The following is a 23,594-nucleotide window of genomic DNA, read 5'->3' as shown; positions in this document are numbered from 1 at the left end:
AAACCAAAACATTTCCTCCCCCCCACCTCCTAAATCCCAAGAAAGCTGTTTGAACACAGAAACAGGCAAAGCTTAGAAATCCCATACATGTTTTCCATCAATAACATTCAAACCCCTACAAATTTCAGCTTCAAGTTCCTGCAGAGTTCTTCACAGTCGGGCACTTTTTTTGTGAATTAACAATTTCAAGGCAATGTTAATAGCCATTATTGGAAAATCTTACGAGAAAAAGAGATAAATACTTAGCTACCGTAAGACTAGCATGGTGTATTTGTTCTAATTTCTAGGGAGCTACCTAAATATCTTTCTTCTATTAGCTGAGGATCCGTCCATACCTAGAATATTTAAAAATCACAGAAAAACACTTATCTTTGATCCCCCAATAAAGTTAAGCTGATAGTACAAAGAGGGATGCTCATGGCACACAACAAAGTTTTGAATAGATAAAACCAATCATCTTTTAGTAATGCACAACAAAAGAAAAAACAAACGGGAAGTTCTGAATATCCCCGCTCCTTTCAGACGCAGACTGGCAGACAGACCAGCACAATTTCAACTCCAATAGGCATGAATTAGTTTCCAGGCAAAGAAGCAGAGATAAAAGGGGAAGGGATTTAAAGAATTTCTCATGGGGCTTTGTCAAAGTTTTATTTTCTGCTTGGTCTACAGAGAGAGGGCTCAGCTGTGATTTCAGCCTCTCACTTTTTTCGATTTTATTAACAATAAACTTCACAGTTGGCCACAAAAAACATGGTAAATTTTCATACATTTCTCACTGTGTCTTATCTAATCACTTTCACAATGTCTATTATCTTTTGGGATGAACAGAGTAGAAGCTAGTAGGACTGTAACTTTAAAAAAAACCCAACCTGTTAAAACATTATCTAAAATGACTGAATTTTCAGCATTTGCATTACAGTTCTTAACATTCGTACACTTCATTTCATTTTACTTTGACTTCTTTTGCAATCGAGTCAGCACAATATGTAAGGCATCCTCGTTAGTAAGACATGATATTGGCAGAATGGGAAGTTGGAGGCCTGATCTGCTGACTCTACCTCGTGTGCCACTGGAAGTGCCTCTATTCTTACATTGCTGCATCCACCCCACTATTTCTGGTCTGAGAACCTCCCAGAAAGTATTCTAATTCAGGGGGTGCATTTGATGTAACAATGAAATGAGAAGAAAAAAAAAACCCCAAAGATTAAACTCATTAATACTGAATCATTACAAAACCAAAAGCCACAAATAATCTGTCGCAGGCAGGCACCACTTCTACAGGTTTTCACACTTATACCAGCTTGCTATGTACTGTCGCTATCGAACAGACTGCACAGCCATGGCAACAGCTTCAAAATAGCCCACTCCGAAGAGTTATGCAAGACTCTCCAACCCATCCTACTTTTACGTTTTTAATTTAGAGCTTCGCTCTTCAGTCCTCTACCTTCTTCCTTTTTTACAGGCTTACACACACCATGTACAGTATATTGAAAAAACACTGAAAAGTTTAGCAAGAGCCAGCATCCTCTGTGCTATACTTTTCCCCCAGGCCCCCACAACGTGACTGTCCTGGCTGATCCCTTAGTTCAGCTCTTCTGGGGCCAGCCAATGTGGCAGAAATGATTACACCCGCTCCCTTTGGCTCCCTTCCCCACAAAAGACCAAATATGTCCTTCCCACACAATGGCTGAGCTCCACTGGCCCGGAGCCTGTGAACACCGAATGGTCTTTCCGATTCAATTAATTCAGCAGAATTACACTAGCCCGTTACCCCCCGCCTCAACCCATGGAAGCCTAGGAGATTGTTTCCTCTAGTTTTACCAAGACCCATAGAGTATCGTCTTCCTTCATTGAAGCTTACAGCAAAACACGCTTGCTGAGACAGTCCGTATCATTCACCAAAATATATCACAGGAAAAGCAGCAAGATTTTGCAAGGCTCAAGGATTTCCAGTTCATCAGTGACTAACCAAGAAGGAGCACCTCTTCTACTGCTATGGTATGGTTTCTTCTTTATTTTTAATTAAAACCTTAGAATACCTTATATCTAACCCTCTGTAATTTTCTTTTTCACTTACTGTGAAATAGCTGAAGCTTTCATAGAGTATCATTGTTTGTTTTAAGGATAAATCATTTCAGACATTTATAACTAGAACAGAAAGAAATGTTCTTTATAAAAGAAAACACTGTATAGTTATTGTGTTGAGGAAGATGGCCTTTATCTTACTGCTTATCATTGCAAAACAATCATCTTGTGATCTTGCAAAACAATAAAGCATTCTGCAATGTCCAACAACAGTCAAGCAAAATACATGCTTCTTGCAGAAGCATACAATCGTCCAGCTGAAAGCCACGGTGCAACCTGATTTCGCAACACTTATCACAATCTCCTGTAATATCAGTTCAGGAACCTTAATCCAAGAGACAAGGCCACAAAATGCAGATTCGCCCTTCTTTTTTCCCCATAACTGAGAGCAGAGACAGAAACTGTGGCTGGTCTTGGGGGAACCTTTCAGAAAGGTGTCAGCAGAACCGGTAAAAACATGTAGCAAACAGTGCAACCGTGAAGGAAATGCAGATTCTGTGAAACGACAAAATCCCGCAATTGATATGAAATACAGAAAATAATCCTGACTACTAAAGAGGACTCATTTTGACCTTTCCCAAATTAAATCAAAGCAGCTCTTTTTGGCTTGAGCTGGACTTAAACACCACAGGGCTCTGTATAAAAAAAAAAAAACAACAAACAAAACAAAAACCAGACAGACAAACCAAAAAAAACCCAAACAAAAACAAAACAAAAAACCCAACCAACCCTAAAAACACTGATCTCAACAAGTAGAAAACAAAATCAAATGGTAGAAGGGAATTGTAACAGATTAAACAATTACATTAAGTTAATGTGAATGGTTTATTTAAAAAAAAACAAACACGTTTTAACATGTCCTGAAATGCTGTTGTTTTGGGGTTCTTTTGCATTCAACCGTCAAGGACTTACAGTCGATGGCATTCGTAGCTGTCGAACTGGTAGCGTCAAAGGGATCAATTCTCATTAGCAGATATTTACTGGTACAGAATGAGTGGAATAGTTTTATGCTTTGGCATTTAGTCTCTTATTACAATCTCTTCTTTTACTCAGATCAGATGTCTGCCTTTTATTTTTATATATGTATACACATCAACCAGCTATACACGCATATGACTTGTATACACACCCACTCTCACGAGGGCTTTTGAAACAGACCCAGGCATAAGAATGTGCTGTACCAGTTGCAATTCCAGAGTATTGCGCGTACATGTTGGTCACAGAAAGAACAGGCATTGCATGGAGAATTCTCCGTTTCCACCCATGAATTTCCCCTTGCAAACAAACACTTGCATGCCAAACTCCATCCACTCGGAGCATTAGTGCTGGATCATCACCTGGCTACAAGGACTACAGCTTTACAGCGTTTATCAGTTGAGGATGTGGGCATCAGCATTTCTTGCTAACAAGCTTGACATAACACCACACAGAGACCTTCTACCACAATTACAAGACATCACATTTTATTGCAGTCCAAAAAAAATTTCAGTGGGCTGATTTAAAAAAAAAAAATCACATTACATGGTTTCCCAATGATTCTTAGGGTATATATGAATGAAAGCTCAATTCAATGAAAGTTTCGATTCGTCTGTCATTTTAATAATAATGAAAATCATAGTGCCTTAAAATATTTCACCTGACAAGGTTTTACAGAAGCTTATTACCCAAGTCTCATCCTCATGAGAATGAAATGAGCATTCATGCCCGTTCTACACAATGAGAAACTGGGTTCCAAAGTTGACCCATTGTCTTCCAGATCTCTTTTCTAAATGCCAGACAACATCCACGCTCATTAGTCATGGCAGGAGATTGGGCAAATTCGGCTTCTAGAGTTAGGTCTAATGACAGAAGCCTACGTACGCGGAGTTTTCTGCCAATGCTAGAGCTGAAAGTAGGTCAGTCTGCATGATTTCTTGAGTTAAACATGACGTATTCGTCACCTTCAGCCACAGCCTTTGCAAGTTAATCACTTCTGGGCGGCATTTCAAAAAGCAAGAGAACCTGCTAGGTCAAAACCACACGAGTTTGCTATTTCAGTGGCTGACAGCAATGCTGAATCAGAAACAAAATACGAGAACAGTAGGAAACACTGCACTTGGCGTCTCATCCATTCTTGAACTTCTCTCTAATTTTTGATTAAAGATGCAGACTTCCTGCTATGAGCAATGAGAAACAGTGAATACTGGTGAAATCCCTGGGTGACCGAGCTGGTCTGGTGTACAAAACGCATGGGGTACAGCACAGCTGAGAAGGACAGGCAAGACTAGCAGGCACGACACATACCATTACTTCAAGCCCTCTAGACAAAAATAATGTCATTGATCAGTATTTCAAGTGACTGCTGACACACTATTAGAACAGCAGCCCCTGGGCAGGCTTCTTGTCAAGGATAAGCTGAGTATCAAGAGTAGTCTCTTTGATCCCCAAGAGTGCACTGCCTGGGTTTCAGCAAAGATGCCAGCAACTGCAGAACCACAAGGAGTGAAAAAACCCCTGAGCAGTAGTCTCCACAACTGAAGGCTGAAGGACGTGAGCAGTTGTCCTGGTTTGAGGTAAAACAGAACCAATTTTCTGATTTGTAATTTTACTTTTTAGCTGGGCCTCTTCTAACTGACTAAACTCTGAAATTAACTGCATATTGTTCAGAAACTGTTCAATCTCAGAGTGATAAGACCTGATTATACCAGGGAACGATATGCGCAAAGGCTCTTGCTTAGACTTGTTGCTGTAACAACCAAGGTCAGCTAACTTCCCTGTTTTGCCCCATTAGAGGGTCGGAAGCGGAGAAGCGTAGTGGGGTCCCACCTGCAGGGAGGAGCAGACGGGACAGGTGACCCAAAACTGACCAACAGGGTATTCCATCCCATCTGCATCACGCTCAGTATAAAAGCTGAGGGATCAAAGGGGCAAGGGGGCTCTGGCTCGTTTTTTTTCTTCAATGGCAGACATCTGAGGAGGACCCTGTCTGTTCGTCTGCCTTTGATCCCGATCGGAGCATTCCTGACTCTAGTTCCGGAATTCAGCTCCTGTCCATTGCTGACTCCAGGCTGGGATTTTCCCTGTGCCTGCTGGTGATGTGATCGTCATCCTGGGAGTTGGATAGAGTTTTGTATATATTGTATAATATTTTTTTCTTTATTTTTTATTATTCTATTATTATTTACTATTTTCTTATTTATTATTATTTTCATTAAAGTAGTTTAGTTCTTTTTCTAAACTCGTAAATCTCCTTATCTCTTCCTCTCCTCTCTGAGGAGAGAGGGAGTGGGAAGGGCCATCTATCGTTCTTCTTGGCCAGTCCGGCCAAAGTCACGACAGCAGTCATCTCAGCTGAAACTTGAGCTGTTGAGTTATAACCTCTGAGTTTTCAAACAGAAGACACACAATCATCAACCTTTAAATGTCACTTCTTTTTTTAGTGCACTTACCTTAAGGATAAATCAACATTTAACTTGTGATCCATTTTTCCAGCTCTCCTTACTGGAGGGGAAAGTGTTACTGTCTGCAAGTTCAGCAAACCAAGTAGATGGATGACCATTCAATCTTTTAAAACCTACTGATGTTTCCGAGGTTTCGGTTACCCCATCAAACACTTCTGGAAGCCTGATCACAGCCTGGGACTGATGTTCACCACGCTCAGCAGGCCCTCAGATGCATAGAGAGATGACAACGGAGGGCTGTTGTGCGCAGCCCGTACTCAGAGAGGCAATTCCTCTTCATAAAGCAACGCTGCTCAAGTCCCGGCAGGGGCTCGCACCAGCTGGATGTACTTCACTGTGCAACAGCAGCAGGATCCTGCCTTGGAGCCGTCTAACACGGCCCACTGCGCCTGTGCTCAGTAAGACTGAGTGCACTAAAGCACCCTTAGCTCCATCTCAGCTCAGCAGCTGTGCACTGTCCCCTGAAAAAAGGGTCATTCAGGAGTTGCTGACTCAGAGCAATTATCACATCCACATCAAGAAAAGCAATTTTCTTTTTTTTTTTTCCCCCCCATCGTAAGCTGAGCTACGTGTATTCTGCTGGGAACCCACTGCAATGGAATGAAGGGGTCTGAGCTTTTGCCTCCTCCAAGTTTCAGGCAAAACAGATTCTTCTTTCCAAGCCTGAAAAGGCGGTGGAGGGCCTAAGTTAGTATTGCTTTCTCAATACCCCAAGCTGAAGTATTGTTAAGTCGTCATTTCTCGGTTAAAAAAAAATAAAAAAAAAATAATCATATTCAAGAGATTTCATATTAATCTTTTGGCTAAGTTTTCCTACAGATTTTCCTGCAGAGCATGGTGACTGCATTTCTCCAGGGGGAAGTCTGCTTGCTTTTAAAATATCTTCTTGTGTAATAGTTCTTTACTGACAGGTCTATTAATCTTATATGTTACAAAAGCTTGTTTTTAGAAATTCTGTTCTGTAGGATAAATTTGGAAATTAAAGCAAGAACAAAGTGTCTTCTCATTTAAATTTCAGTGTGAAAAAAGTGAATGTCACACTGCAGATCCTTGCATCATATGACAACTAGCTAATGCTTAGTTACTTCCACAAGAGCTTTCTTCATCTCTGCACCTGCTCAGGCTGGCTATTCTATTTCTTCAACAAAAATGGCTTTTCCTTTCTAACACTGAAAGACTAAACGAGCGACTACAAAAATCCCATTGCCATGAGCCACAACCTTTGCAGCAAAAAGGGCCGTAGGCTTGCAGGAAGAGTTCCTTGTGGTTTTTTTTCCCCTCCCTAAGAGCTTTACCCTTCAAGCTGCAAATCCCTTGGCTCCTGCTCCAGCAAACCACCCAAAACCCTTCACGTGGATTATCTATAGAAAGCAAAAAGGTACTCCTGGATCTTGGCAAAAGGACTTGGCATATTGCACAAACAAGCCCCCATAGTCTAACCTAACATGGAGTGACACCAACAGAAATATTCCTTTCGCTCCTGGAGGACTGAAGGGACCACAGTCCATTGTACAAATATTTATTTTTTTCCTCCCTCTTGAAGTGGCTGTTGTGATTGACTTTGCAGCTTTTGTAACAGTCATCCCAGCTTCCCCTCCTGCTCTCCCTTCATGAGTACGTCAGCATTGAAAAAAGTCTTTGTGACTATGGCTATTGAACTTGTCTGGCAGTTTCCAGCCACCAGCTGCAAGCAGTTCCCTTACACTGGCTGCACAATGGGACTGTTAGAGACACAGAATTACATGGTTAACTTAGAATAGCCAGGTCCACCACGAGGCACCGTCTAAACCCCAAAACTCCGTGCTCTGAAAACAGTGGGAAGAGACACTTATTGTGCAGGAATTGGTATTGCTGCCATATTCAGAAAGGCAAACCCCAGGAATTAATACTGGCAGTACTTGCACATGCATTAGAGTTTAAGAGTTGAAATGCTACTTAATGTTTGGGGCAGATTATCCTACGGGAAGAAATATTATAAATCCTTGCGACTCATTTAGACTATCATGACCAGAAAAAAAAAAGATACTCAACTAGACTATGTTCCTATACTCCACTCAAGGCGTCAGACTTTCTCAGTAATTAAAGACTTATGCCTCGTATGGGCCACTGTGAGCTAGTTACTAAGAGAAAAATACAAAAGACCTGCCCTGACAACTTAACTTAGATTTATTCCAACCACTTTTTCATTATTTGGACAAAGGTGGCAGAGGCAATTTTTACCATGCATAGCTTTTCATTTATAGCTTTCAAACTAGTTTAGCCCAACAAATATGACAAATGAGATTTTCAGAAACTCAGTTAAATGACATGCCCAGAGTTGTGTTGCAGAAATTTAGACTACCTGGCTAATTCAAATACTTTCCTCAGTCACTTGCCAGGCCTTCAAAAGCATGGTATACAGTTTTTAGTCTATACATGAAATGGGATTATGCCCCTGCCTTTCTGGCAAGCCACCTGCACGACCCTCAGTTGAACAAAACTAGCCTTGATCTGAACTGACTGCCCATACACAATGAGGCACTTTGCATATGCTCATTAACGGCTTTCGTTGTATTCTGTCTTTCCCTCTAAAAACGTCTTAAACAACTAACTCTGGATGCCAAAGAGATAACAGACAAGTAGATAAGAGAAAATTTGGGGACTGAATCAGTTAACTGCAAGAAAAATGGTCTGCATCCTAGATATGGCCCATTAATGAAGTATTTTGCTCTTCATTAACTAAAAGATATTGACATTAAATAATGTACAATACAGGGATCTTCCAAAGCGTACACTGCAGATCTAAGCACAGCAGTAGCCAGGATGCTTTTGGAAGCTTCTACACCAAAAATCAACGTAATGCTCAAAATCACTGCTTTTTGCTTTACCATTGTGGCTCCCATAAACACAAGCTCCCCTGGAATTCTCCTTTCGGGGTTTTGAGTTCCTCCCCCTCCCCAAGAAAAAACATACGGGTAAACAACACTTTAAAACCATACATTGAGCCTTATGTGATTGAATATGGTTGACCTAACAGGCTGAAATCACTGCCATTTTTTTCGTATGCCAGGGAGTTCAAGCAGCAAAAGACACGATGTTCTTCGACTAAGGACACAGTCATAAGTGCTTGATTAGGAAAGGTGGAAGCAATGAAAAAGGACATGTGTTAGGTGGAAAGTAAAATATTTTAAAGGGCAATGGGGGGTGAAGACCAAGAAGACAATTTCCAAGGAAGAACAGCCAGTAGAATGATGGCAGAAGCAGCGTGAAAAATCCTACTGATTCTGTAGGAATACAGAAAAAAGAACAAGAGGAAATTAAAAAGGAACAAGAAAGCAATATAATAAAAAAAAAAGAAAGGGAAACAGAAACAATATGACTCGTTTATTTTTGCTTTTCCCAGTGACACAGCTACACCCACAGAAACTTTCAGTTCATGTGCACTGCAAAAGTGAGAAAATTTGCTGGTGACATCCTGGTAAATGCTGGTAAAAATGAGTTGCCTGTCTTTCACTCACGTGAGAATATTAGCATAGACTGAAGAAACTCCTAATGCATTGCATGTTCTTCCAGCCATCTGTCTCGCACGCTACTGCACAGCAGAGTTGGATTTGTTGGTTCCAAAGCAGGACTGCACACGTCCGTGGAGTAGCCCGGACAGCATTTCTTTGAGACCTGCTGAGCAGAACTTCACCACTTGATTCTTCCTACTACAGCCACAAGGAGAGCAGCCAGGAGACACCTTGGCCCTAGAGACACCACAAACAGGCATTCTCTCGGAACTAAATAAACAAAGGACATTTTTCACAAAGTAGTACCTCAGAAGACTGGATAAAGATTTACAGATCTAAACCTATGTACATTTATAACTCTGCCCTTCACTATCACCACTAGAGCTTGTGAACACAATGCACAGCTTAAGTGCTGTAAAAGAATTTAGACCAAAACGTCCTCTAGATAAGACGGTCTAACATCTGAGTTTACATACAACTGGACACTGCACGGAAATTTTGTGGGTCTTCAGACTAAGGAGGTTACAGCAGCCACTACATTGCTTCCATCAGTCATTTCTAGACCATTATACCCAAATCCTAACTTTATTTCTTTTCATTTTGCTTGCAGAAAGGAAAGCTCTAAGACCTACCACTCTACTGTTAACTGTTGTCCTCTACGAGACCCGAAAAGCATGAAGGCTGTAGCTCTCTTCATTTGTCTTGCAGGATCCACTTTTGCTATTCCAGTAAGTCCTCATCATGCTATTTTTACTGGGCACTTAATTTACCGTTCTGTGAATACGCTATGTTATCCCATTGACCTATACAAGATTTACAAGATTTTTATTTACATGCAGATATTGAATATATTTGTCTATTCTAGACCCATCCCTTAAACCACAAACTCGGAACCCATGGACAGAAAACTCCTGAAAAGGTACTCTTCTTGTTCTTTAAACATTAAGAGGCAACCTATATTATTCATCTCAAATATATAAAACACATCAGCACATATCTAGTGATTGGCAAATTGATTTAGGTTAAAAAAAAGGTAGGCCCCCTCACCCCAAGAATTAGTACCCAAGCACCTCATGCCTCGCATATTACATAGCTAGAAACAGAACAGGATAAAATCTAAAGCTCAGAACAGAATTTTCACTTATTTGAAAAAATTACCTTAAATGAATCCCCACATATAACCCTTACACCCATATTCTTACAAACAATAAGCTCCACTGACAGTCAAGCTTGTGGTTATCGCTGCTGCAGTAAACGAGGAGGATGCAATCCTGAATTTATCACACCAAGTGATATGCAGCCTCAAACACATAAGAGTTCTAGCCACCATATGTTTCATTATTCACATCAGCTACAGCTCATCTTGGAAAAGTACACTGTGGCTGAGAAGCTGGATACGCAGCCCCAATGGTAACAAGACAGAAGTCTTCAGCAGCCCTGTGCCATAAAGGCGTGCTAATGACAGAGCTCACAATTTCCCACTCACGGTTCACACAAATTAAAATTCCTTTTTACTGCGCCATTCTGGTGAGCATTTGTGGTTCGGACACAACAGACCTTGGCTCCAAGCCAATGAATGTTTCGGAACAACTAAATTCAGAGCATGGTCTATAGTAAGAAATGCAAAATCACAACTCTTATGCTAACCTTTTTTTTTTTTTTAATTATGAATTATATCCCACTCTGTGCAACTTTCCAGATGCATTTCACATCAATCTGGATGGTGACCTGCATTATGAAAATCAAAAAATTAACTTTTCCTAATGAAATAGCCAGCAGAACAAATTATGGTATAAACACTAGTTTGCAGCCTACAGCTGTCTCCTGGAGACAATTCACACAGAAGACACTTAAATCAAAACAAAACATTGCAACACCCAACGCATCACAGAATCATAGAATGGTTTGGGTTGGAAGGGGCCTTAAAGACCATCTGGTTCCAACCCCCCTGCCCTGGGCAGGGACACCTCCCGCTAGACCAGGCTGCTCAAAGCCCCATCCAGCCTGGCCTTGAACACCTCCAGGGATGGGGCAGCCACAACTTCTCTGGGCAACCTGTTCTAGTGCCTCACCACCCTCACAGTAAAGAATTTCTTCCTAATTTCTAATATAAATCTCCCCTCTGAATCATCAGTTCCAAGTTAATGCGCAACATCTATCAAAGGCCAGCTGACCCCTAATAGTAGCAAATTACAGCTACCTTGACTGAAATTTGCCATCATATTAAGAGACCCAAGTATCTTCACAAGCAACCAAGTTCTAAAAGTTTATTTTATCCTGGGGACAAAGGTATAACAAAAAGCAGCAGCTAAAAGCCGGATCCAGGCACATCTCTGCATTGAGTCGGTGGTGCATAATGAGGCTTCCTGTCAAGACATGAGCCCCACCTTTCTCAAACTATTGCTTCAAATACAGGCACCCATAATAGACAATTGCCTGGTCTTGTATTTTTTAAACTCTATAAAACTGGAAGCCCTTCACAGAAGTCTGCTTTTTTTCTTAACATTTGAAGGCATATAAAATGTTGTACACAGCAGCGCCCAAAAACACGTGTAAAAAAACCACGTTCCTGAAACTTAATTTTCAAATGTTTTAATATCAGCTTGAGATGCTTGCTACGCATAGATCACTTTTTACAAGGTCTTCAAGAAACGTGCATTTAATCTGGAAAAGCTCTTCACTGAATTTGTTAGATTTGAGCAGACAACCTTTCCCTGAAAAAGTTAGAGTTGGAAATGATACAGTACTTTTCCTGCATCAGCAAGTACAATAGGCAAAAGACAAACTCGTAAAACATTCAGATACCAATTTGACATTAGCAAATAGGATACAGCTGATCTGCCAAGAGTCAAGTTACGATTTCTAATCCTACTAGGTTTTTTTTTAATTTGTAGAAATATTTGGTTAGTAGAGTGTTTGTTTCCAAGCAGTCGTGACTTGGCCCACGCTAAAGGAAATGCTATTCCAGCAACTGGGGCACTGAGAAGGTCTCATCTTCATAAATAAATCCCCTGAAAGCTTTAAGGAAAATCAGCATCCCGTGCCATATCGTGGTAGGCAATAAGTGACTCTAGACATCCATAGGTGGTGTTCAGAAACACATCAGACGTTGCTGCTATTGGAAGTGTCTGTACTCACCTGGCAGCTGCTGTGACGCTAACAGCAGCCGAAAGGCAATTGCTGCAGCAAGAGCTAACAGTCATTTTAGTACCTGCTTTTTCCACAAGCATTGTAACCTTTCCCACTGAAGTTACTAGTTTTGATATTGGCTTGAGAGCACGCAAAACAACAACGACAAAAAAGCCTCTCAAACACCTATGATTTCTGCCAGTGAGTTTATGATACAGTAGTTGCCACCAAATTCAGTAGTTCCTGATGAATTCAGTTAGGAAGCGATGACGTATCAGACTCAAAGAAGGTGACTGCGTTGCCTATGAAATAGTTAAGATGCAGTGCACTCCTCAGGAATTACTACCATGGCACCTTGTGAAAGGTGCCGTCTCTCCCCCTGCCCCTCTTTTCCCAGGCCTCCCATTTATCTGTGTAGGAAGATGAACATCAGATCCCCCATCGCTGAGGTAAGGGACAATTACTGCAGCCTACAAGTGCCTGAATTTACGGCACTGAATTACTAATGAAGCATGTTAAGATTTCACAAGACACCCGTATGCATCTACCTCCTATGAGATCTTAAACAGAGTTGCACAGACTTCAGAAGCCCCATCAATAAAAGAAGGGACAGAACAACAAATTTGCTGAGAAATGGAAATGACGTTTGCTGAGCAATGGAAATGGCTGGGAATTTCATGCTCTAGGCTAGCTTAAGAGGAGCATTTACGAAGAAAACAAATAAAGTCAGTGTCATGCCTTGCCATACAAGGCAAAAATAACATTACATTGACTTCAAATAAATTCTCCGATTTATTAATCTACTTGCTAATTTTTAACTTTTTTTTTAAAGACTGAAGACATCCACCCTGGAGCCCCCAAGGAAGAGAATGCAGGGTTTGTAGACAATGGTGATTTGCTGCCCAGTCACAAAAACCTAAAACCAGAGGTATCAGTACCAGACACTGAGCACAGGGGTGGGTCCCAGACCATTAGAAAACAAAGAAGAACTGGTAGCGAGCATCAAGTGAAAAATAGCCTAAAAAGCATCAATTTCCTTGCACTGCACAATAAACCAGCTTTGGCTTCTGACAACCAGGACAGCGACTCTGGAAGCAGCGGCAGAGAACAGTCCAGCTCTGAGCATTACCAGGTTAGGCAGCACGAGAAACACGGCAATACGGCCAATCGACATGATCTGGGCAATGCAGAAAATCCAGCAGATGCTCTCGGTCTTTATCATGAGCATAACACATGGAAATATAATAAAAATACAGTTGGCCTATCTGAAAAAAACAGTGAAAGTGAGGAAGAAGAAGGTGTGGAAGAAGAGGATGAGGAATGGGGTGAAGAAACTGGTTACAGAGCTACAAAACACAAAGGCCACCAGGCAAATCAAGGTAACGAATACAAAAGGCAGCAAAATGAAAACCGTATGCTGTCTGATGAAATCCTGAGAGATTCCAGTCAACCAATGCGGATAACCAAGAGACATGGCGAGAAACTGGACCTAGGAGAAGAAAGGGAGAACAGCCAGAAGAAGCCATATAAAGAAGAAATCCCTGTCTCTCAAAAAACCCATAATGAATATCAGGATGACAAGTGGCAAAGCCAAGAGAGGAAAGACAATATTCAAGTAAACTATCAGAGTGATCACAACACAGTGGTGAAAACACAAGATACAGAAGACAGTAATGTTGACGATGATGGTCACGATAGTGGTGATGTTAACAGCAGGGAAGATCTCAGCAATACCTGGAAAGAAGCAGCCTATGAGGAAGAGGAGAGAATCCAGAGTAATGACCAGGAGAGCACCAGTATTGACCACAAGGAGGAAGGAACCACCAATGATGACACTGCAGTTCGTAGAGAGACTGAGGATTACCAAGATGTCAAGATTAAAGACCTTATTCACTCTGAACAAGATGATTACGATCGTGAACCACCTCATTCTGACAGCGAGCAACAACTGGAAACAAGTAGCTCTGTTCAGAGCATGGATTCAATGGAAAGTGAAGATAAGGTAAATTCTCTTTGAAATAAAGTCAAAATACTAGAAAAAGGGGGTGGGGTGGGGTGGGGGCATGGGCAGTGGAGAACCAGTCCCAAATTTAAATTCCTGATGACTGAAAAAACATTTTGGAGAAAAACAGGTGTAATAATTTCTTAATATGCAGAAGTCTCATCTCCCCTTTTATTCACTATTCACCTGGTTCATGCTGTGTCACTTCATAGACAACATTTAGATGAATTGCACCAGAAAGGAAGTGAGCACAACTCATGTAAGAGCTCCAGCCCTGGTGGGCTGTGTAATGAAACATACAAATAAATACGGATAGACAGACACCAAACCCGGAACCCAGTCTCTCAAGCCAACTAGGAAAGCCTGTTCGCTCCTCTCTCCCAAATATTTTAAACACTACCATGCACAAGTGAACAGGTTGGAAAGGCAGCACTAGAGCACCCGGAATAACTACCATCCTAGTGGCTAGGGCACTCTTACACAAGATGAAGGATGTGGACTTTGTCCCTTGAGACAAAGGAGGATGTTGCACCCAGATCTCCTGTACCCTGGTCAGCTGTTAGATAACCAGTGGACTATCAGGGGTGCTCTTCAGAAGCAGTGAGTTTTCCTATGGCTGTTAAATAAGGATCTGTGATATTAAAAATATGACAGGAGGCATCCATTCTAAAGAGGGCAGGCACCACCCCACACCAGCAAAGAAGGGTCAGAACTGAAGACGCGTCCTTCCCTTCTCCTCCTGCTTGATGTGTCTGAGCCGGCAGCTCGCAGTGCTGCTCCTCCCAGGGACTATTGAGAGGCAGTTCGTGCTCGCTGACCTGGAGGGCCCCACTGCAAACTAAAACTCGAAGCACCAATTCTGCCAACCTGGAGGCACTCCACTACTGTATGTCAAGCAAGTACCGCAGAACCTCGAGGGGATCAGGCCTTGCTGAGCACCTGTTTCGCTCTCTCCACCGCCCACTTTTTTTTTTTCCCCCCCCTCCAAATAACAGAGCACTTTAACACTACCAGAAGCTTTAGGCACTTCTCACACATTTTGCATAGCAACGTCTTTTCTGCTGCAAGCACAGCAAACTGTGACTCAGACAGCTTGGTATTTGTATCTGAAAAATTTTTGTCCAAGTATTTTTTTTCTTCCCAAGCTTTCCCACAACTTCTGCTTCTGTCTCTGTGACTGTACAGGTTAAGACTACAGGCAGCTCCTATGGTGAGATGGAAAATGCAAGCAACAGGAGTGAGAAGGCTCTCCTGGGTAAGCCACAAGCGAAGCCATCATGTAACTGCTAACTCCCTGCAGCTGGGGAATCTGCTGGTCTGCATTTCTTTCCTGCCTTTGGCAGCACGCAATTTCACATGACTGAACTGTGCTTGCGCGTAATCCTGCACCACAGTTATGTTCCCACAGAATTCCTTCCATACACCCTTTTTCATTTGTTTGTGAAAAACAGCTGTAGAGAGGGCACAAATTTTTGTGTCAGTTATACAGGAATGGGAATTACCTGGCATTGAAACCGTTCAGTTTCAGAACGGTTTCTTGAATTCAACTAGGAATGGGACAAGCGTCAGTGCTGGATTCAGAAAAGACAGATGGCGTATGTTTCACCAATGGAAGTTGGAAGTAAATGTCAGTCCTTAGAGTAGAAGTAGCTTTTTCTGAGAAATTTATTCCCCCATCCAACTCAAACCTGGGACTGCTAGACGTCTCACAAAAATCCTCATTTAAATTTTGTCTTGCTTTATTCAATACAAGATCCAGCTGCATTTTAACAAACTTCAACAAAAACCACTTGACTTCTAGGTGAATACTGGGCTGTGTTTTGCTTTGACTGACAGTAATACCTGACAAAACCACTTGTCTTCGTCCCATCCCCTCTAACAGTCCCTCCTTCTTGCTATGACCGCTAGACTCATGCAGGAACTTCCATTGCAAAAGAGGTAAAGTCTGCCATGTGGACAAACAAAAGAAACCCAGCTGTATTTGCCAAGATCCTGCTGCTTGCCCTTCCACCAAGGACTATGAGCGTGTAAGTATTTCATTCAGTGCATGGCATGGGGGAAAGCCAACTAAGACGTTTACGGGATAACATATTCCCCTGCTATGATTTAGAATAATTCTATCCTAAAAAGTATGCAAGTGGGTTTGGGTGATTCCAGTAATTGTAAAAGTAAGTATAAAGTACCCAAACTCACTGACTATAGTTTGAACATGTTAGTATAAACACATGTAGCTGTCTAGTACCTAAAGTGATTTGCTTCACTTAGTCTCTCAGGGATCACAGCTTTTCCCTGTCACTAAAAGTTCTATTTATCCACTTGCTGTTTTAGAGCACATACTGAATACTAGTACATATCTAGTGTAATAATCCTGTTACATGCCATAAACTATATTACTACCACACAAAAATAAATTCAAGTGTCTCGAAACTGGGTACGTAAGTACAGACAACAAATCCATATGCAGGCACAGAACAACTACAATTTTCAATACTTCTGATAACATGTATTCCCTGCGGGCATTCACAAGTGCTACACCATATGTTAACGATACTTTATTATTGTAATGCCTATATGAGCGACCAGAATTTTTCTCAACACAGTGGTGGTGGCGGGGGTGGGTTCGTTTTTTCGCTCCACCTCTAGGTTTGCGGTACGGATAATAAGACTTACGATGGCACCTGTCAACTCTTCGGCACCAAATGTCAACTTGAAGGGACAAAAATGGGACGCCAGCTGCACCTAGACTATATGGGCTCCTGCAAATGTAAGCGTTGTTTTTCTATGAAGAATTCACCTAGGTATAAAGAGCCTGTAGCCATAACCACCAGCTAGCCCCTAAGTTATCCATCTGCTTTCTTCCTGTGCTCTCCCCCCTTCTGCATCAATTATGTGCTAATTAAGACCTAAACTCTAAGCATGTCTAAGAAGTCGTTTTTTCTATAATTAAGGGTATTAACCACCTGAATCCTAAAGACATCCCTCCTGTGCTTTCCCCAATTTTTGTCAACCCTGTCTTCCCCCTGCACTCTCTTACATGCTCCCATCGCTATAGCAGCTGAGGTGTTTTTTTAATACCTTGACCAGAAAACCAGTATGTACAGCCAGTTAGTAAATGAAAATGTCAAGGCTGGAAAAACAAACAAACAAACAAAAAACCGCCACCAACAACAAACTACTTAGATACCAAATGCAGAAGTCAGGATCTAAAAGCCAGAACTGATTTCCAAGCTCCCCAATTGCTGCATACCCTGACAGGAAAGTGCACCCTCAGCCAGAATACTCCTTCGCTGTTAAGAACTCTGTTTTCATGCAATTGATAACAGTTTCACTGCACAGCTCTGCTCAGAAGCTGCACAGCTATATAAAGGCCATGGCTTGCACAACTTTTTAAGCAAGTGCGCCAAAGAATTGTAGATTTATAACTGAACCCGTTAGTTGCATTCCCAATTTTACGTATTAACAGCTCCACCAATTTTAAGCTTAACTGGAAGTTTGTTAGTGAGAATCAAACCTAACTTGGCTCAGAAATGCTTGAATGGGGACTTAACACATCACTCGTTAACAAAAGCTTTCCTGTTTGGCACAGACATCCCCCACTGTACTGATTATGAAGTGGATCAGTTCCCCCTCCGGATGCGTGACTGGCTCAAAAACATCCTTATGCAATATTACAAACGCGATCTGGATACTTCTGGATTTCTAACCGAGAAGCAAAGGAGCAAGGTCAGCAATCCCTTTCAAATAAGACCATGCAGTTACATTGTTAGAGCCGGACCAACCATGCGGAAAAAAAAAAGTGATTCACATCTTATGAGCTCTCCCATTTTATATGAGCATTCCCTTTCTGGTCAAGGCAATTTAGGTCCAATTAGATTCACAAGTTGCAAAATACACTTACACGTCCCCTCGCACTCATTTAAGCTGAGACACCTTTTGCCAGAGAAGTCAGAACTAGTGCACACCTAAAAAAACACTGTTAACTTGAGAAGACATGAAACAGCTTCTGTTCAGGGAAGTACTTTGTGACAAACCTCTTGGAAAGATCAACTAATAGGTAGATATGGATGACCCAATTCATGCAGTCAATGCCACTTTCCAAAGGACTTGAGGAAACCAAGCAGCCATAAGATGGAAGGTCTGGGTATGGATAACTAACTAATTAAAAGACAGAATAAGAGGGAAGAGCCAGCCAAGAGTTCACCTGTGGAGTTCCACAGGTTGAAAGGACTTGGGCCATTCAGCTTTCGTTACGTGACCTGAAAGATGAAGGTAAGGGACAAAGTCTGCTTACAATGTACAGGTATGCAAAGGAAGGAAGGACAGACTTAGACTCCCAATAAAGAAAACTGCTCAAGAACCTCACGAGACTGAGTGACCGGGCAGTCACACAGCAGGATTTGAGACAGAATTACAATATAGAGTTTAGGGGACCCTCATGGAGGCAGGGGATGCCTGCCTTGGACCGACCTAAAGTAGCTCCTCTTCTGTTCTTGAGACATACCTTGTACTTGGACCATCAATACAAAAGTACCTGAAAATGGACTCAACAGTTAAGGGTATCGTTTGCACTTTTTAATTCAGCCCCATACACTGTCCATCTACACTGTGATATTCAAGGGCTAAAAAAATTACACAAGTCTGATGCTCAGCTTTACTAGAAGAGAGCAGCTTTCTACCATCCAGTAGACCTGCGGCATCACACTACATATTGGTTTGAAATGGAGTAAGCATCTATCACCATTGGGTCTTTTCTTTAGAGAAGGATTTATGTCAAGTGAATTGGTGACAGTAGTTTGTTTTTGAAGATATAAATGCCATGACTGCCTGTTGTGGATTAGCCCCAGCTGGCAACAAAGAACCATGTGGTCTTTTTGCTCACCCCTCCCACCCCTGGCTGGAATGAGAGGACGGTCGGAAGAAAAAGGCAAAACTTGTGGGTTAAGATAAAGGCAAGTTTAACAGAACAGCAAAAGGAAGAGGAAAATGATAATACTGATAAAGGAATATACAAAACGCAATTAATGTACCACCGCTCACCAACTGGACCCAGGAAGCCCCGGCCCACTCCGAGTGGTGATTCCCCCTCCCCAGCCAGCTCCCCCGCCATATACCGGGCATGGAATACCCGTTTGGCTGGTTTGGGTCAGCTGACCTCCCCTGCTCTAAAAAGCCATAACTGTTAGAAATTAGTTTAAGTTAAACCAAGTCCTGGGCTACTCTAACTCTGGAGTAGGTGTTGCACGCAGTAGGTCACAGCAGGTTTATACAAAATGTGCTTGAGCAACACTAAATACTACTTACACAGTTACCAAGAGGGACGTTGACGTACCCAGAACATCTCATACTAAATGGTATGAATTAGATGATTTCTGAGATGGCTTATTTCACACCAAAAGCCGAGTTGCTTGCCTCAGGACAGAAAATCAACAAATGTGATAAAATTGGTTTCATCTCAACTTGAGGCTACCACCCCGCTTAGCCAAGTCTGACGATTAGACCACAGGAATTTCACTTCCTTTGTAGTTACTACCAAAGTTGAAATAGACAGCAACAAAAATCATCTGGACTACTTCAGGCAAGCTTTTCATGCTGTGTATGGCCACAGACACTAAAACGCATTTCCCCACTGGTATTTTATCAAGTTTCATTTCTCTAAACCACCTTCTTGCTGGATAGCTCTTTCTTCAGGACAGATCTTCATCCCTAAACAAAAAATATCAATTTCTCTGTTGTGTTCAGGTCAAAAAAATCTACCAGAATGACAAGCACCTCGTGGCTGGTGACCACGCGGTTGAGCTGCTCCTGCACGACTTTGAGAAAAATTACCACATGTATGTGTATCCTGTGCATTGGCAGTTTCATCAGCTTGATCAGCACCCTGTTGACAGGTAAAAATAAAAACAAAAATCTTTGTGGGTTCACTCCCAATTTGCTGCTTAAGCTCAGGCTGTTTTACTTTTCTAAACCGGTTGAAGGATTCTCTACATACAGGACCAGTCCCTCAGCTGACAAAAGACAGTATCCCCCTCTTTCTACGGAAGCATTCATCTCTAACATAGAACTTCCCTCGTTGTTTTGCTGGAGCCATGTCTTAGGTCAGGACCTGCTGTCCTCTTGCCTTTGATAATCATCATGTATTACACATTAAGCTCTACAGTGTCTTAATAGCTACTAACACCCTGATCCTGGAAGACAGCGGCTCACAAGATCCTGTTATTACCGAAGCTAAGAGCAACACGCCAAGTATAAAGGGCAGATGCCTGTCGGCAATAATTCATTGCTGAGATACCCATAGTTTTCAACTAATACTACAGAAGTTTCTCAGTTCAAGGACCAGATATGGTAAGACAGCACTAGTGTCACAGTTCAGAGGACTTCAGCCCACAGCTTCGGAGAATGTGACTCAGTTCATGCTGTTGGTCATGGCTCTCGGTGGTTGGATCCGTGTTTCAAGGCTGCAGGCCCTCAATACCTCATGCTGATCACACCTACGGTCTCAGAACATAGCTAAGCACCTTTGCAAGCTTGATCTCCTGAAGATTAAGGGCAATACTCCACAACCGATGAGTTGTGAACAAGTCACAGTAATACTTGTTCTACAAAAAAAATATAGAATGTTAATGAACTAATAGCAGTTAAAACATTTTAGTTTATCAGGTATTATACATCATCGTGACAACCTGGGACAGATTAACTACAGAAGCACCACAACAGGATCCACTGGGGCATCTCTGTCAAAGCCACCATTATCATTTCCTATAGCAGCTTACATCATCTTTGATGATCCCGATGATTTATTAATGAAATACAGCTCTACATACCTGCTCTTTCTTTCAGATTATTAACACACTCGGAGCTTGCGCCTTTGAGAGCCTCTCTTGTTCCCATGGAACACTGCATAACCCGTTTCTTCCAAGAGTGCGATGGAGACCAAGATAAACTAATTGATTTGAAGGAATGGTGCCACTGCTTTGGGATTAAGGAAGGTAAACATAAAAGAACAGGCAGACGTTCCTATCAAGACTAGGCACATTCTCAGACCACAATGTACCGGAAAGAAATTGTAGCCAGAAGCTCATGGCTACTTTGCACAGAGGCAAATGGAATAGTAATGGCAAGATTGCAAAAGGTGCAATGTTCTGAACTGTTTTATTATAGGAATTTATTATTATAGGAAGAAGTCATATTTTCCATGAGAAAAAATTCGGGATGTAGTTTGTACTACGTACCAAATCATTCCTATGTGGTGTTTGAACCTCTATGTTCTGCATGTCTATCTCTCAAACACTTCCATTTTAGCCTTCTGTGCCAAAGGAAAGGCAAAGCGAGCTTGTACTTTTAAATCAGTGGTCAAAGCATACTGATTGAAAATGCAAAGATATCAAGCCAAGTACGAAAAACAATCAAGATCTCTCACTTCTCGAGTTAACTATGCTCACCTCTAAATTACTATATACAACACACCCAGTGTTATCATGCCGTAGTTGGAGGCCAAACTGTGTATTTTACCTAATCTGTCAGATGCACCGTGTGTGCAGATAGTGACCACCAGACTGCATGCATCATGAGGCTTAGGCAGAGACAGTTCCTGAATCCTAAATGGACTAGCTGTATGTTTGGTTCAGCTCAATCCACATAGAGACTTCTCTAGGAAAGAGAAAAACTAGGTACTACTGTGCTGGTGATGTCTCTAGAATTCGGCAGCAGCTGAACAGAAGCTGTTGCGACAGCAATTTGAGATTTACATAACTACATTCAACCTAAGGCATTCTTTTGCAATCTACCTTCTTCTGATCTAGCCCTGAGTGACAGCTGAACAATACTGCCCGTCGTTAAGCAAGGGTAGCAATAGCACAGGTTAATCCTAGAACAGTTGTGTGACAGGAGGCATTTGGCTAAACACGTGTGCTGTAGAAATTTGTTCAAAACCCTATTAGCAGCAACTCGCTAATTTGAAGTGGAGGCTGATTCTGGTGAGAGGTCAGACATGCAGAGCCTTCACTCTTCCCAGAATTTTTCCAGCTCTTCTGGTGACAATTTACACACAAATGATGTGTGGAAGTAAGCTGTGAGGAGTTACCATAATACACATGTACTGCTGCCAATAATTGTTCATCCAAAGAGGGGTTAAGTGTCAGTCATTTGTGAAGAGGGAGCTGGAAGGGATTCTTGCCTCACAAACAGATCAAGGAAGCCTAACGCAAGTAAGAACCTACATCAAGAAGGGTCTAAATTAATGGCTCCTGAATGTGACAGTAGCACCCATACTTGGGTTTTTTTTCAGGGATACATGAGCCTGCTGAAACTTTCTTGATAGTGATACAGCATAAAATGTCTCCTTAGCATCAAATGTTAATAACATTTTCTTCTTCTTTGTTGCAGAAGACATAAATGAAAATCTCCTGTTCTGAGCTTGGCTGAACAGAATCCCAGCCGTGAACTAAAACTGGTGAAATAAGTGAATCTTGTTTGTTTTTGTAATTAACAGCTTCATAGTTTTCAAGACAAAGGTGGCATACGGTTCACTGCATTCTTATCAAATAACACAAGTGTTGAAAAGTTCTACGTTCATTAACAGCAGAAAAAATTAACTCCTTCAAGTGGTTCGTGGCTAAACAACCAGTGTTTTCCCCCACATGTATCCATGATCTCTCTGAACCAATACATAGTACTAACCTGATGACTGAGCTGTTTACAAAACTCTTCAGTAGAATTATAAGATGTGGGTTTTACCATACATTGAAGAAGATTACCTTGAAATAGGACTTGTTTCCTTTGTTTACTGTATTGTCAGTTTAACATTCTGCATAGAAGCCTCAAATAAAATGAAAGTCTACCTAGATATACGGGTTTTGTCAGAACTTTGTCAAATAAGATGTATCAAGGCAAAAATTTCATTTTTGATTTAAGGGAGGATAAGAAACTAGAGTGTAGATCACATACACCAGCCCTTAAACCACAATTCCTAAAATATGTGAAAAAAAATCAGCGCTTTTCTGATACTTCTTCCCGCGCCTCTTGAAACACAATAGTAATAAGTACCAGTGCCACACAGCAGAATTCCTGCTGACAAACTGCGTAACGAGCTAATTGTATGAGCACGGTGAGTGTGGATGCGAGTCAAAAGACTGACTAGCAACAGATCCACCATCACAAGGAGTAGAGGATATCACAGCTCCAACACCTCCTTAACCTCCTTAGCAGGCACATTCTTCCTTCCTCCCACTGAAGCACCAACTACTGCTACCATTTTTCCCGAGAAAGAAATGCTAACTATTTCTTTCACCATATCCCAACTGTTGCTTGCCTGAAGACAGGCACAATTTAGGCATAAGAAACAGGACAGAATGAGATTATTCCTGAATGCCATTAACTTTGTGATTTTAAACCAAGCACTTCACTGAAAACGCTCCAGGTATGCTTTGCTGTAAGCAAGAAGCCCCAAAC

The 23,594-nt window shown here is 41.7% G+C and overlaps 1 protein-coding gene across 2 annotated transcripts; it reads left to right on the top strand.

Moving 5' to 3' along the window:
- The first annotated feature begins 1,451 nt into the window (after positions 1-1,451).
- SPARCL1 (SPARC like 1) lies at positions 1,452-22,990 on the top strand. 2 transcript variants are annotated; one of them, XM_074588960.1, is made up of 11 exons: positions 1,467-1,998; positions 9,627-9,744; positions 9,882-9,935; positions 12,978-14,147; positions 15,333-15,402; positions 16,056-16,174; positions 16,791-16,911; positions 17,734-17,870; positions 19,887-20,035; positions 20,985-21,133; positions 22,530-22,990. In XM_074588960.1, exons 2-11 carry the CDS (start codon positions 9,691-9,693, stop codon positions 22,556-22,558), a joined length of 2,052 nt encoding a protein of 683 aa, XP_074445061.1. In that variant the 5' UTR covers positions 1,467-1,998; positions 9,627-9,690; the 3' UTR covers positions 22,559-22,990. The 2 variants fall into 2 exon arrangements, with proteins under 2 accessions (XP_074445062.1, XP_074445061.1); XM_074588961.1 differs by lacking the exon at positions 19,887-20,035 and having other exon boundaries at positions 1,452-1,998; positions 22,530-22,988.
- Positions 22,991-23,594: the final 604 nt, after the last annotated feature.

This window comes from Larus michahellis, chromosome 5, assembly GCF_964199755.1.
Source record: "Larus michahellis chromosome 5, bLarMic1.1, whole genome shotgun sequence".
Taxonomy (NCBI): domain Eukaryota; kingdom Metazoa; phylum Chordata; class Aves; order Charadriiformes; family Laridae; genus Larus; species Larus michahellis.
Note: the sequence above shows the minus strand (reverse complement) of the source record. Positions and strands in the feature narration are given on the sequence as shown.

What these genes read in the sequence shown, in the direction of transcription:
- SPARCL1 (XM_074588960.1), top strand. Translation starts at nt 9,691, where the DNA reads ATGAAGGCTGTAGCTCTCTTCATTTGTCTTGCAGGATCCACTTTTGCT. An exon ending in GATCCACTTTTGCTATTCCA is followed by an intron (nt 9,745 to 9,881) that starts GTAAGTCCTCAT and finishes TGTCTATTCTAG; the next exon opens with ACCCATCCCTTAAACCACAA. An exon ending in CTGCTTTGGGATTAAGGAAG is followed by an intron (nt 21,134 to 22,529) that starts GTAAACATAAAA and finishes TCTTTGTTGCAG; the next exon opens with AAGACATAAATGAAAATCTC.